Source organism: Electrona antarctica, assembly GCF_951216825.1.
Source record: "Electrona antarctica genome assembly, chromosome: 17".
NCBI classification, from domain to species: Eukaryota; Metazoa; Chordata; class Actinopteri; order Myctophiformes; family Myctophidae; genus Electrona; species Electrona antarctica.
The window spans coordinates 9,016,082-9,031,474 of record NC_136798.1 but is presented as its reverse complement, the minus strand read 5'-3'; the positions used below and the strand labels follow the sequence as shown (position 1 = coordinate 9,031,474).

General features: G+C 42.1%; 1 protein-coding gene across 4 annotated transcripts in view; it reads right to left on the bottom strand.

Annotated features, from left to right (window-relative positions):
- Positions 1 to 473: 473 nt before the first annotated feature.
- The window catches only part of sptlc2b (serine palmitoyltransferase, long chain base subunit 2b), a 31,390-nt gene continuing 16,470 nt past the window's right edge, over positions 474 to 15,393 (bottom strand). For all 4 annotated transcript variants that reach the window (XM_079526947.1, XM_079526948.1, XM_079526949.1 and 1 more), the window contains exons 8-12: positions 14,546 to 14,765; positions 11,583 to 11,709; positions 7,004 to 7,139; positions 5,690 to 5,819; positions 474 to 3,867 (exon numbers count right to left, since the gene is read on the bottom strand). In XM_079526947.1, the coding sequence (XP_079383073.1) occupies positions 3,745 to 3,867; positions 5,690 to 5,819; positions 7,004 to 7,139; positions 11,583 to 11,709; positions 14,546 to 14,765 (736 nt within the window). In that variant the 3' untranslated portion in view covers positions 474 to 3,744. The remainder of the gene's footprint in view (positions 3,868 to 5,689; positions 5,820 to 7,003; positions 7,140 to 11,582; positions 11,710 to 14,545; positions 14,766 to 15,393) is intronic.

Genomic DNA, 15,393 nt, shown 5'->3' with positions numbered 1-15,393 from the left:
GTATGCCGTGCGTTTTTATCTCCGACGTTCATGTAATCCATTAGTTAGTTCAACGGCACAGGTTCTGTAAAGCGTATTTGTGCGAGCACGCGTGTGTGTGTGTGGCCAACATCCAGGGTTTGGGTCAACTTTTACGCACGCTTTCAGATGTTGGTCCCCCCCGATGCTGAAGGAGGGGGAGTGCCCAATTGCCCACAGCACTGGGGGGTGGGGGGTTCTTGTTTCCTGAAAGGGGGGGTAGGGGTGTACAGGAATGTCAGGTTAATATGGAGCAGGATTCAGCGAAGTGTATGGAGGCGCAATGAGGGAAAGTCATATACATTTTTCATACAACTTGTGTTATCGATAAATGTGTCCACTGTCCAGGCCCATGGGATATTATAACATTTAGTATCGTTAGTGCAGACTGCAGAGTTGCTGTGCAGTGAGTTATGTGGTGTGCAACATGCAAATAAACAGACCCATTCCAAAAAAACTTGATAAAAAGAAAGATTTAATCTTTGCAGCAGTTTCCAACAGCATGGTCAACATACATCATGGTTTACAACCCCCTTTTAAGTGGTTTATCTTCCACCAAAATACACTGAACTCACCAAGGGCAAAAAAACAACTGATAAGGAAGTTTCCATGGTCATAACAGTCAGCTCACAGGTCCGTTTGTGGTACATTTAACAATGTCACTTCAACAAAGGGAGTCCAACATCTGAGTTGTCTCCATTTTGCAGTGAATACGTACGTTTCAAACTCAGAAACCCCCCCTGAGAGCAACTGTCATGTTCCTCTGAGTGATCACATTGTCTTGAAAAAACAAACAAACAGACAAACAAAAAACATTTGACATACGGTAGGGTCTCCCAGATAGCTTGAAAAGAAACTTTGACATGAGGCAAAAAGTTTCAATATCATCAGAAAACAGAATTCAGAATAATCAATAACCATTTTTTGGGACTGACCATCACTAGAAGGCAATGCAATGAACACAATGAATGTAGTGTAAAAAGTGACCCTTAAATGTTGTCATACTGTTAAAAGGCTAAACGCACTTAAATCAATAAAAGCATCTGGGTGTTGCATTTAGTCATCTTATATATTTATACAGGTATGGTCCCAGTGCCACACACACAACCAGCTTTGCAACTGGTCAACGCAGATGTGGCCACATGAACAAAATATTTCACATGAACAAGTGATCAATAACATAAACATACGTGCATGAACAGGATGTTTAACCCTTACATGTACATAGTACATACATACCATATGTAGAGGCGACCGCTCTATATTGGTACAGGTACACAAAGAAACAAAATAGCGTTAACCAAAACACAAACAGTGGAAAGCATGTCAATGTGGAATGCCTTTAGTCAAGATGTTCACAGGAACGTGGGATTAAAACAAAACAAAAACGTTTGGACATTTTAAGCATGTCCAAACAAAGCTTTGCAAAGTTCAGTGACTACGTCATCTGTGCATTTACAATGCCTGTCAGTAGTTCTAGCACTGAAGTTGACCACTTGAACCCTGGCATCCCTAGTGTAGGGCTAACATTTGACAAAAAAAAACAACACCTCCACAAGCTTGTAGATCTGTTATTTCTGCAAGGACATTTAGGGTACCACGCAAACAGCAGTGGGTCTATTACAGAGCCCTTGGGAATCTAGATGACTGAGTACAGTAAAGGGTTTAAGTATTAACAGACCAAACAGGTGGTTTGGCATGTTCATCCCATTGACATTATACTTGCGGCTATTGCGGCTGACCATTTTCCCAAGAATGCCATAATAATTTTTTATTGTCAAGGATTCCATTCACTTCATTAGGTTATGACATTCAACTTGACACATGTTGGAGATGGGTAATCCATTGACATTTGTGTTGCAGATTCTTTTTTGGGGGTGGGCAAAAGTACATCATTGTTGAGTTTAAAAGGTAGTTGAAATTGTTGATTAATTTGAAAACTCTATAGCTGAAATTAAGGTGGGTTCAGCACCTTAACGTTTGAATAAAATGGTCATTATTCTTAATTATTGATGGACCTAAAAGTGGTATAATTTGGACTACAGTAATGTCAAGTATACTGTGAGTTAGTCAATGGTCTACAACATTGCAGAACACCAGTATGGTCCTTGAACCACTTACCGCTACATACTTAGTGAACTGCAGTTCCCCACCGGACTATGGCCCCCTCCATTTTCCCTCTATACTAAATATCTTCGCAGGAAAATAGCTGATCTACAAGCTGCTCTAAAGGCCTATCATGACATGCCCAGAAAAGGGATGCAAGGATCAAGTGGTTGAGATGTGTAGTAGTCAGATAACACAAGTTACACTGGGACACATTTGAAGCTGCCTTTCCGATAAAAACATACATCACAAAAAAAAACAGACAGCTGAAAGTACAAAAACAAACAAACAAAAGTTATTTAAATAAATAAAGCTTTCTGTACATCAGATAAGCACGGATGCATCGTCATCATACATACAGATGGGTGGTTGCAGCGTGTCATGTTGGTTTAACGATTGGCATCAACGCTGGTTCAACAACAAAGCACTTATGTGAGAGTGAGACACAGATTTTTTTTAAAAAAAGAAGCAAAATCAATCACATTTAGCTCATTAGCAAATAGAAATGTTAAAGACATCAGGCTCAAGTTTTGTTGAGTGCAGGTGTAAACAGTAAATAAGGCTGAAAAATATCTCTAGAAAATAAGTTGTAAAAACTACTCCTTGCTCTCCGACTGGGTTCTTTCCCTGGTTTAAGTTTCGGTTTTCATCTTGAACAGGTACTTTTTTTTTTACATTTTAAGACAACAGTATAAAATATATCTATACACATATAGTATATAATTCCTATATATAATTTATATATTCATCCTTTGGTTATGGAAAGAACCCAATAATCTATGCTGTTCAAGTAAGACTGATTATGGAAAAGAAAAGCGATCAGATAAATACATATGGAGAGCACATGGTTATGTTGCCTCGTATGAAATAACGTATCTTTGAGGTTTGGGAAGCCACCCTGAGGCAGTATTCCACAAACGTTGGGATAAATAATATATACATACATGTACTATGTTTACTGTTGTGTGCATCAATGACGACCGATATAAACGCATTTTGCATTTATATTTTCTTCCCCAGCTGCATGAGCAGTTAAGACCCATTATCAAGACTTCCCGTCTACTGTTCCGCCATACCGTTTGTTTGAATTACAAAGAAACTCCGCATTGTTGTTGCCATTATTATTTCACAAATAATACATACAATAAGAATTCAATGTGTGCTGTGCACACGCAAGATGTGACGTTAGGTCTGACACAAATCTGCAGTCACAATAAGTTAGGGGAAAGAATGAACAGCTCCTAACACAAAATGACCGTGATGACCGCTTTGGCTTCTCGGGATACAGTTGGATAGGTTTCAGAATGCCATCGCGCGCGCACAAGCGCGCACACACACACACACACACACACACACACACACACACACACACACACACACGGGTAACAAAATGTTAGCGTCTGAGGTTTACAAAGCCGGGTTGGACCCACTGAATACTTAGGTTCCGGTGAGCCACCCGCTGGGGGGGAGGGGAGGAGGGGTGGAGAGCCAGGTGGTACAGTAACAGGATATGGACAGAGTGAATTTGGGCGATGAGGATGTTGGGGGACAGAGATGAGGGTTGGGAGGAACAGAGCTGGCCTAATCCAGAAGATGAGGGTTGGGAGGAACAGAGCTGGCCTAATCCAGAAGCAGGCTTTCCTCGGACATCCACCCCGAGGAGGACAGGGGCTGGTCAGGGTCACGGCGTCTGGAATACTTGATCTGCAGCAGCTCTCCCACCTCGCTGATGGCCTCCAATGCCTGCAGACGGAACAGGATGGACATTACTGACCCTGAACCTAGACGGCCTTCAAATTGGGCCCATTATGGAAATTAAAGGGTGTAGAAGATGAATCTTTTCACATTGACCCACGGAAAAGAGAGCGAGACGAATATAAGGGTAGCATGCCAGAAAGCCTGATAAATTAGGCAAGGGGAACGCAAAGCCAAACAAGTTTTCTTTCAGCAGGTTTCACGATAAAAGCCCTCATCATCCCTGGCGCTTAGCCTTTAATCATATCGGGAGCGATACAAGCAAAGAGTAGAAGGAACTCTGGAGAGAAAGGTGCACAGAGAAGTCATTGCAGGAAAAACCACAACTGAGCAGAGATTCCTCCACTCCTTCTCCATCGGAGACTCTGTATCTGCAGCATTGCATACACTGCTGAACACCTGGAAACAATTTACCTTCCCTCCTGACCTTTTTTTTTTTATTCCACGGTTTGAGAAGGGGGGAGAGGAGGGGGGCAGGGGGGGAGAGAGAGAGAGAGAGAGGTGGGCTTCCAAAGACGGAAAAAGCGGCTCCTTGTAGCGTTCAACAAAGTGAAGCTGATGCCCTTTAAATGGACTATTAAAAATGGTGTTGACATACTCCTCAGTGAGATGAATGAAGTGTCTTTGGAGAGACAGAGCGGCCCAAATAAAATCTGTCTGTCTGAGCCATGCTGTAATATTTACAGAGCTATCAGCGTTCCAAGATCTACTATAATAAAAAAGGACACCCCCCCCCCCCCCCACACACACACACCCCAAACTGCTGAGAGGAAAACGTCATTCTCACGGTAGTGTAGAGTAGCGAGTCCAAACTCATGATGGTCCATGGATCAAAAGCATGCTCTCATGTCATGTCAAGAGTAATCAAATCCATTCTTTTAATGGCTAAAGTGGGTTTCGTAACAATATTCCACAAGATCCTGAGATGTCTTCCATTTTAAGACTTCTCAAGTTTTCCTTAAATACCAGCCTTATCTGATCTCAATAAATAGGCGGGCGTATCGGTGGTTCTGGACAACCATCTATTTGACCGACACAACACCAGACACAGCACTCCCACGTTTGAAGGTTCTCGAGATACGTGAACTACAGACATACGAATGGACATATATGTCACGTATCTAGGTACTACGGTGTGTGGTGATAACGCTCCTTATTACTGGTTATTTATTTATAATGTCGGTAAGGAAATTGGACCTTATATGTAGAGATGGAGCTTGTTAATTTTTTATTGATAATCAGGCTTATCGAGCCGGGTTCTTATCGAGCCCACTATCGAGTATTCTTTAGTAGGGCCTTCAAATACAGTACTTTTCTAACCAGAACCAATAAAATAATATAAAAGATATTGTAATCAGCGTAACCCGGGCAGCGCTGGTTGGCAGGCATCAATACACTTTTAGACCGACATGTTTGTGCCAGCATGGGTGATTACATTTATTTCTTGATCACCTCTTGTCTTGATTGTTTAAAAACGGAATTGACAAAACCTCTATAGGATGTCAAATATAAATGACAAATATTAAACCAAGATGTCAAATATAAATGACTAATATTAAACCTAGCGGCTGTTGCCTTCCAGTAGTGGAACTACAGTAGTGGCTTCAAACAAAATGTGTACAGCTCACATCATCCACAGAACTATGTTCTTTTCCCCTCTCCTAACAGCGAACAGAGAGAGAGAAAGAGAGAGAGACATAGACAGAGAGACAGGCAAACAGCGACCAATGTGGGAACCTCAGATTGCTGCTGCAGATACACAACGCAGGTGACGGTGAACACCATCGCACCGATTAAACGGGTGACTCACCGTGTCGAGCATCTGTCTGGTGTGGGCGGCCGACACGCAGAAACGTGCCCTGGACTCGATGATGGGCGTGGCGGGGAAGCCAACCACCACTGTGCCAATGTTCCTCTTCAACATTTCCCTGCCAAATGCTCTGCAAAACACATTGGACGAATGGCAAGACTCGGTTAAGAACTTAAAGTGATGTTTTCATTCTCGTCCCTGACCCTGACACACCCATCCTTATCACTCTCTCTTTATGTATGACTCGGCTTAAGTTATTACCTCCTGTTAATATGAAATGACAGTGGCTAGTCAGACACACAAAATAATGAGAAAAGTGCTTAGATGAGGTTGGCTCACATATCAGGCATATACCAGTTGCTCTTATCCAGGCAACTTGTACTTGTGACAATGTACAAAAAACACAAAATGGGATGAACCTTAGTCATACAACAAACAGGGTAATTGGTTAAGTACATAAGAGTCCCAAGAAAACAAGGTAACACAATCCCTGCCGCGATTAATTACAATATGCCAGGATATCGCCCCGTTCAACCCTTATTTTGAAGATCCAAAACACCGCGACCGGATGTTGTGTCAGCTTAACACCAATGCTTCCAATTCTAACCAAAGATTATGTTTTTGACGGCCCATCGTGGTCCCGTCGCTTGTCGCGTTAGAAGTAATCATAGCTCCCGTAGTTGTCGATCCCCTCGGGGGTGTTTTGGCTACATCTAGCTACAGTACTTCCAAGATGGCACCGTGCCACCTTGAAATAGGCCATGAAGCTGCAAATCGCCGGGCACCCTGATTTAATGGTCCTAAATACCCCCGGGCGTTTGGGGTGTAACTTAATGGTGTGTGTGTTGACTGTCGACGGGTTGTTATTCTGTGCCTGGAGCTTGAGAAGTACAGGCCGGTGCCATTACTGCGACCGCCAGGCTACGTGCAATAAGCGTTGTTTTGACCAGAAATTCCACCTGGGAGGGGGATTTGGAGTCTAAAGCGACTGAAAGTGTGCGTGCGTGTGCACACATGTGCACACGCACGCTTTCAGTCGAACATTCAACCAAGATGGCGCAGTCCAGTGTCAAAGCTAAACAGATAGCCATCCAAAGCTAATGTGAGCAGCCTTTCCACTAGATCGGATCAAACACGTTTATACAACTGAATAAACGTAGCCTACGTATTTTGGCGGCGTCGCTTCCCGACAAATAACGCAGGCTACGTTAACTTAATCAAAGTTAGACTTGGACTGTGGACAAGTAAAATGCATACATCTACATCAATCAAGATAACATAATGGACACAAATTCAGGCTTCGGAGACACCTACCCTATTTTTGCAGGCATGTAGAGCATCATGGGTACAACAGGGGAGTCTTCGTTTCCGTAGATGATGAAGCCTGCATCCTCGAGTTTTCGGCGGAAGTAGATGGTGTTCTCTGCCAGCTGTTTGAGGCGATCAGCACCTGGACAGGATAAAAAGACAAGAGCTTAAGAAGAGGAAAATGTCTGCTCTAACAGCAGCAAATCAAGCTATTTTGATCAAAAACGCAGCCTGGAAGAAGAATCTGAGATATTAGGATTCTAAAAACTCCATTCCCATAGACGGCATAAGCCAGGAGACTTCAGACTTTTTTTTCAGGTTTTTTCATCGCACCGGAACCGGAGTGTTATGAGCGCGTGCAGAACAGAGTTGTGAAGCGTAATCAATATTCATTAAAAAAAGACGTCCAAAGACGATCTCGGCAACGAGGGCCCAAGTAGGCAAAGGCGTCAAGAAACGTTAAGCTTTAAATGTCCTTATATGTATGGGTATATTGTGCACAGAGTAAGTGTGACAGCTACAATGTCGGCTGATGTGTGGAATTTAAGGATTTTAGACACTAGCCCAGGGGTGGGCAACTGGCGGCCCGGGGGCCACATGCAGCCCCCACCTTCACTTAATGTGGCCCTCAAGTTAATGTCAGAATACTGATATAATATTGGTTTCAGCTGTTTACGATTCCACAACATGCAAACATGACCCGCTTGAATTACTTCAGTCTAAATTAGTAGCTCATTGCTTCAACACAAGTATAATTAAAGGCATTTGAAATTACATAAAAATGTAAATTTTCAGGATTCCAATTCAAAACTAGCACAAAATAATTAAAGATTTCAATTCGAATATAGCAAAAATAGCCGATCTACAAAACGCGTCGCAGTGCGACGCGTTTTGAGCTTGCAGATCGGCTATTTTTGCTACGACAGTAATATATGGCCCTAGGGAGTGAGTGTGGAAATATAGTGGCCCTCTCCATCGTCAAAGTTGCCCACCCCTGCACTAGCCCAAGGAGCTAGTAGGCTGACATATATACCAAAATGGAGAAATAATTACTTCAAGTTCAAATATATAATAACAATATATGCCGAACAATAAGGCTGGTTGTTAAAATTAAAAAAAAGAAACACGGCGAAACGCGAATCTTGCGATCTACAAGCTCATTGTTAGCTTGTAGATCTGTTCTTCTGTTCACCATCGCTAAGGTGACACCATCGCTAAGGAATATACATTAATCTTTAGGCTTAATAAGGAGTATAGGAGTATACATTAAGCTTTCTGATGCCTTGTAAAAAAGTAGCACACAGGCTGTTGGCTGTGCACAACTCAGTTGACAATGATATACACATACTTGTAAAAAAAAGAAAAAGAAAGAAAAAAGGGGAAAAAACGACCTATGCTGCTTTCCTTTGGAGACAAACTGCAAGTTAAAAGGTCAAGAGTGGGGTGAAACTAAACATGCTTCAATCCACATCATGTGCTCAGTCACAACGGCATATTGGCGCAGAAAGCTACACTCAAAAAGACCTCACATTGCCATACATCTGGAGATACCATCTTATCCAAATAAATAAGCGCTTGGCTCAAAGTGCCAACAACAACCAACATCTGCTGGGCCGTGTTGAAATCCACAACAGAAACATGATGGCTTCAAAGCACCCTGAGACACAACAAAGTCTGAAATCATCGCTGTCGGGCAGAAACCTTGTATCTCCGCCATAGTACGTCATCTTTATGTGTTTTTTCATAAATCAATACTTTACTGTGTGTGCACCGTGTTGTGCAAAAGCAGATCTACAAGTATTATTAGAATCTTGTGACTAGATATCTACAATGGATCGATTGATGTTTTTAAAATTAATTTCTTTCTCATTTCCTAAAAAGGTTTTGGACATTCAAGGTTTCAGGCTGCCAGCGACGAAATTATGTTTTTTTTTCCCCTTTTTGTTTTTTTTAGTTCAGGAATCCAAAGTGATTCTCAGCACTGAGTGATTTGTTTTAAAAAAAAAAAGAAAAGAAAGAAGAGCAGTAAGTTCTGATACACTTGCTTTTCAAATGCTTTGGGTTGGGCATTCCTTTCATATTGGGCCTGTGCTGAGGAATGCCCTTGCCATGTCGTATCCTTATGTCCTGTCCACATACTTGACTGATGTGAGACTTCAAACAACAAGAAAGCCATTTTGATGTTGGGCCCGTGCCTGGGAACCGCCAACCGGCCGCTCCTTAGCTAGTCAAAACGTTGCGGTGCGACGTTCGCGGGGATCAAGGATCGTCTGTCGCTTCGGCTTCGCGTCAGCGACTTCAAAGGCTGCTGTATTTCAAACACTGACTGGGCTGTAACCAATCACGCTGTCACTGTTACTCTTCCACTAGGAAAACCTGTCAAGTCAGGATACAGTGCAAGGTCAGCCGTTATGCCCTCCCCCAAATCCCGTCCTCAGAGAGTGGCCTGGAAAGAGCTGATGGATGTGCAGACACTGACTGTAGGGAGAAGGACAGAGGACCTGGAGGTTGTTTCTGAAGCACTGACACCGGTTCAGAAGTTTATTCTGCTGCCGAGTGGTAGAAAACAGGCCTGGAGGAGTGGGGGGGGGGGGACTGGGATATGATCTTATAATATCAGCATTCTAGGGGCTGCTATAGCTCTGAGGCCTGTTGGGAGTTAAGGGGAGCCACCCTCATGGAACAACAAAATCTCACAGTGACCTAGTGTGTGCAACAGAGATAAATAGATGAACCCAACAGAGTTCGATCTCTGGCCCTCAGTGTCATGCCGCTTTGTACCCAGCTGGAGGGTGCGCACACATAAAAGGAGTGTGGGAGAGTCAACACAGCACCACTTCAAGAGCTACAGTCATCTTGGGCCTGTCTGAAACCAGTGGTAGGGAACAATCCACCCACCGGCTACTAGTATGAGCATGGCATGCCGGGAGACTAGCGCTGGACAATACTGTATATATTAAACTGTGCCATATGATAGATGTATTGTAATGGACAATAATTAAATATAATTAATGTAATAATTCAATATTGAAAAGGCTCATTTCAAAATAATCTCTCTGTTGCTTTAGAGGTCTGCATTCAGGGAATAAACACACACATTAAGTGGTTGATGCACATTTCAGTGGTTGCTGAAATGTGCATTTAAGGAGCCTGATTGAAGTAGTGTGATATTATTACAAGTAACCCATTAAGCCTGGAGTTGCTAAAACTTTGGAGCAGGCTCCTCAAAATGTGATGCAGTACAGTGCATTTTCCCAGGGTCCTTCAGGCTGTGATGTATGAATCACATTAGTTCTGTCCCTCAATTATTGCTTAATGTAAATCGCTCTGGATTAAGAGCGTCTGCTAAATGCCTAAATTGTAAATTGTCCCCCATGAATTAACGGAGCCTAAACATGCTCACTCGTATCATATCTGCCGGTTGATCATTGATAGTAGCTCTTATCACTCAGCTGTGAATGATTGATTACACAGGTAAATAACCAGTATGTTATCAGTATGAAGCTAGCAAAGTACAAACGTAGCAAGGCTGGCACCCGTTTACAAAACATAATTTGAAATACATGATGTCACAGAACAAAGCCAACCAATGGTATTGTAGAGAACTGAACTGTTAGAACAGAATTCCATGTATTCAAATCACAGGTTAATGGCGCCATCTTGTGGTACGGATGGAAAAACCATACTAGGCGGTGCCAGGCACCATGTGATCCCACATGAACAGACACTCTCCAAGTGACCCAGAAACTAGGGGTAAAATCTAGGACAACAATGCTGACTGGCTGCTATCCAAGGGAACATAATGGGGAGAAAAGCCTGTAAAAGAACAGGTCCTGCAATCCAGCACCAAACACTGACTGCGACCCTACATGTCACATGACTGGAGGGGCAGAGGGTGCCTAACCTAGAGACCATGTACAGTCTTGCACTATGACCACTGTGTTCAGACGAACGCAACATCAAACATCCCGCACTGACCGCATGTCCCTAAAAGATTCAACATGTAAAAGAAAAACCATGGCTATTTTTCTGCCTTTGTGCTTATACGAGTAATTTCTAATGTAAACACTTATGGTGCATGCACGTGATAGATGATAAGATGAATGTGTAGCTAATCTCCTGTCCTGTACACTGAGACAACCTGTCAAAACATGGCTAATAAAACAATGATCTATTGCAGTGGTTTTCAACAAGTGGTTCTTGCTGGGGTTCCAAATCAAAAACCAACAGGTCCATTTTATTCTCTCAGGAGTTACATTTATGTTAAACACGTGCATTACTTAATTTACAAGAAGTCTACACAATTACAGAATGTAGATTTTTTTTTAATCAACGTTTGCCTGTTATCTAATGGTACCAACATTAATACAGCATGGAAATGGACAAAATCTTATCCAACGACAACAAAATATTCGTTATAGTTGTCGGTCTGAGGGGCCAAATCTCATCAAATGTTTGGTCCGTGGCTCAAATGCTGAAAACAATAATGGGCCTTGATATGAAAACGGTTGAGAACCACTGATCTATTGGATCCGTTCAGTGATTTCTCACACACTCTGTGTTTGCCAACATTCACCCTGCTTACCCAGTGTGCCGCCATCCTCTCCCATGATGATCCTCATGGAGGTGATAATCTGCTGAGCCACAGGGGGCGACATGGAGGTGGCGTACACGGAACTGTGGGAGTAGCTCCGCAAGTAGTCAATCAGCTCCTGTTAAGAGAAATCACACTTATTTAAAAACTCATTAAGACCTGAGACCAGATTCTACTAAATGTCTTCTGAAGGTTTTCTGAAACACCTGTTTCTTGGTCAGTGGAGCTCAAACCTTTTCATATCCATGTTCATGTTTCATGTCCAATTTTGGGGGTCCATACCCCCAAAATTATGTATTTTGTCCTGCTATTTTTCCAACAGCTAAAGTTTAAAATAATGGTTAAAAGCTATAATGTGATGTCAACACAACCATCTATCTGGATATTCTAGAGCAGGGGTTCTCAACCTGGGGGTCGTGACCCCTCGGGGGGGCCCAGAAATTATTATTATTATATTTATTATATTTTCTCTATTATTAAGGTTATTGTAGCAGTAAATTTGTATTGGGGGCGGGGCGGGGGGGTCGCGAGACATGGCCAAAGCATTTCTGTGTGAGACATAACGCTCAACAATACAAATTAGCTTACGGCTGTTATCAAAGCAAACCTGGGCTTCCATTCACCTCAACAGTGCCACAGGATGTTTGAATTTTGTTTGTAAATCAATATTTTCATAACATAACTTTGACAAAAAAAACAAAAAAACATACAATGAGGTGTAGTGTGTTGGATACTTTGATTACCTATCAGTGATCACAATCGTGTTTCAAGTCTCTGCAAGTTGATTCTCATACCACAATGAAATCAACCTTCTGAGGAATCCAATGGCTTCCTCAGAAAATCTAACAAACTACATTATGCTTTGGAATATGGTCGGCATTAATGTCAAGTATACCTCGAGACATACAGGGTGCATACTTAGTTTAGACTAGTCATTGGTTAGTGACTAACTAACTAGTGTGGATCTTCTAAGACAGGACAGTAAAGATGGATAGGAAACTAACTAGGAACAGTGCATTTAACAGTGCATTTACTGGCTGAGCCCAGCAGGGGGCCCCAGAGTATTAGTTAAAATAATAATAATTAGCGTGTGTGTGTGTGTGCACGTGTGTGTGTGTGTGTAAACTACCGGATAGAGTGCTCTAGAACAGATCAGACTATTACCCGGTATTTGGAAAACAAACTAACTAATGACGCAAGGTTAAAAAATAAACTATAATAATAAAAAAAAAAAGAACTACATCTTGTCAAACAGAGGATGCCATGGCAAACATTTGCTGGCTAAAATGTTTCATCTCACAAAAAAGGGCACCAGCGAGAAGCTGAATTGCTTGAATGTTTTCTATTTTCTCAAGATTATTTGATGCTTGAGACCATACATACCTCTTGGATAGCAGCCAGTCAAAAGATTACATTAAGCCTGCTTTTCAAGTATCAGTGGTGAGGCTGTATGCAAACATGTGTAAACATGTGCTTCCACATGTCTTTTCAAATCCTTTCAACATGGACGATAAATGCAGCAGCTTGAATAACTGTTGTACTCAAACTGAAACCTATTGTTCATATTGTTTCATCAAAACAGGAAGCAAAAGCTTCCCCTTTTATTTTTGGGAAATTGTGATTTACTGTACGCTGGACATGACACAGAGCAGCTAGAGGTGCATGCCTCGATCACGAGTAACACAGGAACCAATTTATTTAATTGCGTTTCATCTTCTCCAATTGAGTTTGCCTGAACCACATTTAGTCTGGGAGGGGACTAGACAATAGGGGTGCAACAGTTAATCCAACGAATTGATTTAATCTATTATTCAATGTATTATTTTAATAAAATCATTAACCCATTTAGACCAGAGAACTGATTTTTTTTAAAAAGCTTCTAAATTCAGTTTTCTAAAAAAAAAAATATATATGTTTCTATGTCAGTGGTTCTAAAAATACTGCATGTCAAGGACCCCAAAAACTATATGCATTTGGCCGCCGACTCCCATCTGAAAATATATCGTTCCAGGCACCCCCAGAAGCAAAGATATGAGTTAAAAATGTTCGCTCTGAAAATATATATTCAAGGATTTGGACCACATTTTCAAGATTTTTCAAAAATAGCAGACCTACAAGCTCGAAGCGCGGCACCGAGCTTGTAGATCTGCTATTTTTCAATAGCTATAGTATAACATAATGCTTAAAACACCAAAAGGAGTGAATAACAAAGACTCTGGTGACCTGTAATGTAATCATGTCAAGACTGTGGTGTACTCGTTTTGTCTTTTTTTTTTGTGTTTGTTTTTCGTCTGTGCATTGTAATGTCCGTATTGTGGTTCTTGTTGTTTTCCTATGTTATGTTGAAAAAAGAAAAATTTGTGGTTCTATATACATTGAATTGTGATTGAACAGTTGTGAAATCTCAGAGCCTCAATAAAAATACATTAAAATAAAAAATAAAAACACCAAAAGGGGTTCCCACCCAGAATGGGTTAATACAGCTAGGATTGATTTTCTTTTCTTTCCCCATTTCAATTTTTTTTTAAAAGTCCCCCTCCCTGCTGAGCAGATCATCTAGTAGGACTCACTAGTATAGTGACAAGGACACAATCAATCCCCTGCTGGTTTCCCCCGCTCACAAACACTGGCAATTCTGTTTGTTGGAAGGCCCGACTATGCCGGAAGCACGGCTGCCAGGAAATCGGACGCCACCACACGGAAACCAATTATATGGAAAAAAAAATAACCTGCAGCACAACATTCTGTGGAAATGCTACCTGTTAAAACTAGTGATGGTTGTGTGGAGGAGGGGGGGGGGGGGGGGGGGGGAAGAGTAAGAAAAGGCAGTCAAATAGAAAGTCTGGAGTAGGAAGAGACACATGGGATGGGATTAGAAGGTGACTGGCACTGACTGCACTACCTCCCTCTGCTCTTTCCAACACAATCAGTATTGCGTGAGTAAAGCCTATTACCTTCTTTCCTCCAATGTATCCTCCCGCAGCACCGAAGCTCTTCGTAAAGGTTCCCATCATGATGTCCACGTCTTTGGGGTCCAGGCCAAAGTAGTCAACTACCCCTCTGCCGTTGGGGCCCAGGGCCCCGATGCTGTGGGCCTCATCCAGGTACAGATAGGCCTTGTAACGCTTCTTCAGGGCAATCACTTCTGGCAGAGCCACAATGGAGCCCTCCATACTGACAAGAAATTAAAGAACCACTACATAAATATGGCATCAACGCTATAAACAATCGAATGAAGGCTGTGCCAGTAGCCGTCGATGCATTTCTTCTCTTGGCTCCCAGTTTCCTGTTTCAAGCATCCTTTTTTTCTTTTGAGATCCCCAGGGACATCTCGCTCCATTAACCTTACATTGGTCAAGCGTATTGATCAGTTCGGGCGTTTCACAGAGAGCTTATTGATCAAATGGATTGAACACCTTTATATAGTAAGTACATTACAAAGGACAAGGCAAACACACAATGTTGACAGCTGTGAGCAACCTGCAGTGAAATCAGTGAAGTGCATTGTTCATGTAAGCGCTGTACTGTTTAAAGGACGTAAATTGCTCCATGATGGTTTGTGTTTAGATTATTCATACTGCAAGGGCTGTAGCTGTGTTTTTATTCTCCGCCCCAACCCCAATCATTTCCATTCTATGTTTATACAAATAGAATTAACTGAACCCCAGGGCTGAGTGTTGAATCTTCTCTTCACACAGCAACTGTACCAGTGGCGTGCACAGATAGACACTAGGTGGTGCTAGAGCAATGTGCCCTTTCGAAAAAACAAACAAAAAACACTTCCCCCCCCCCCCTTTTTTTT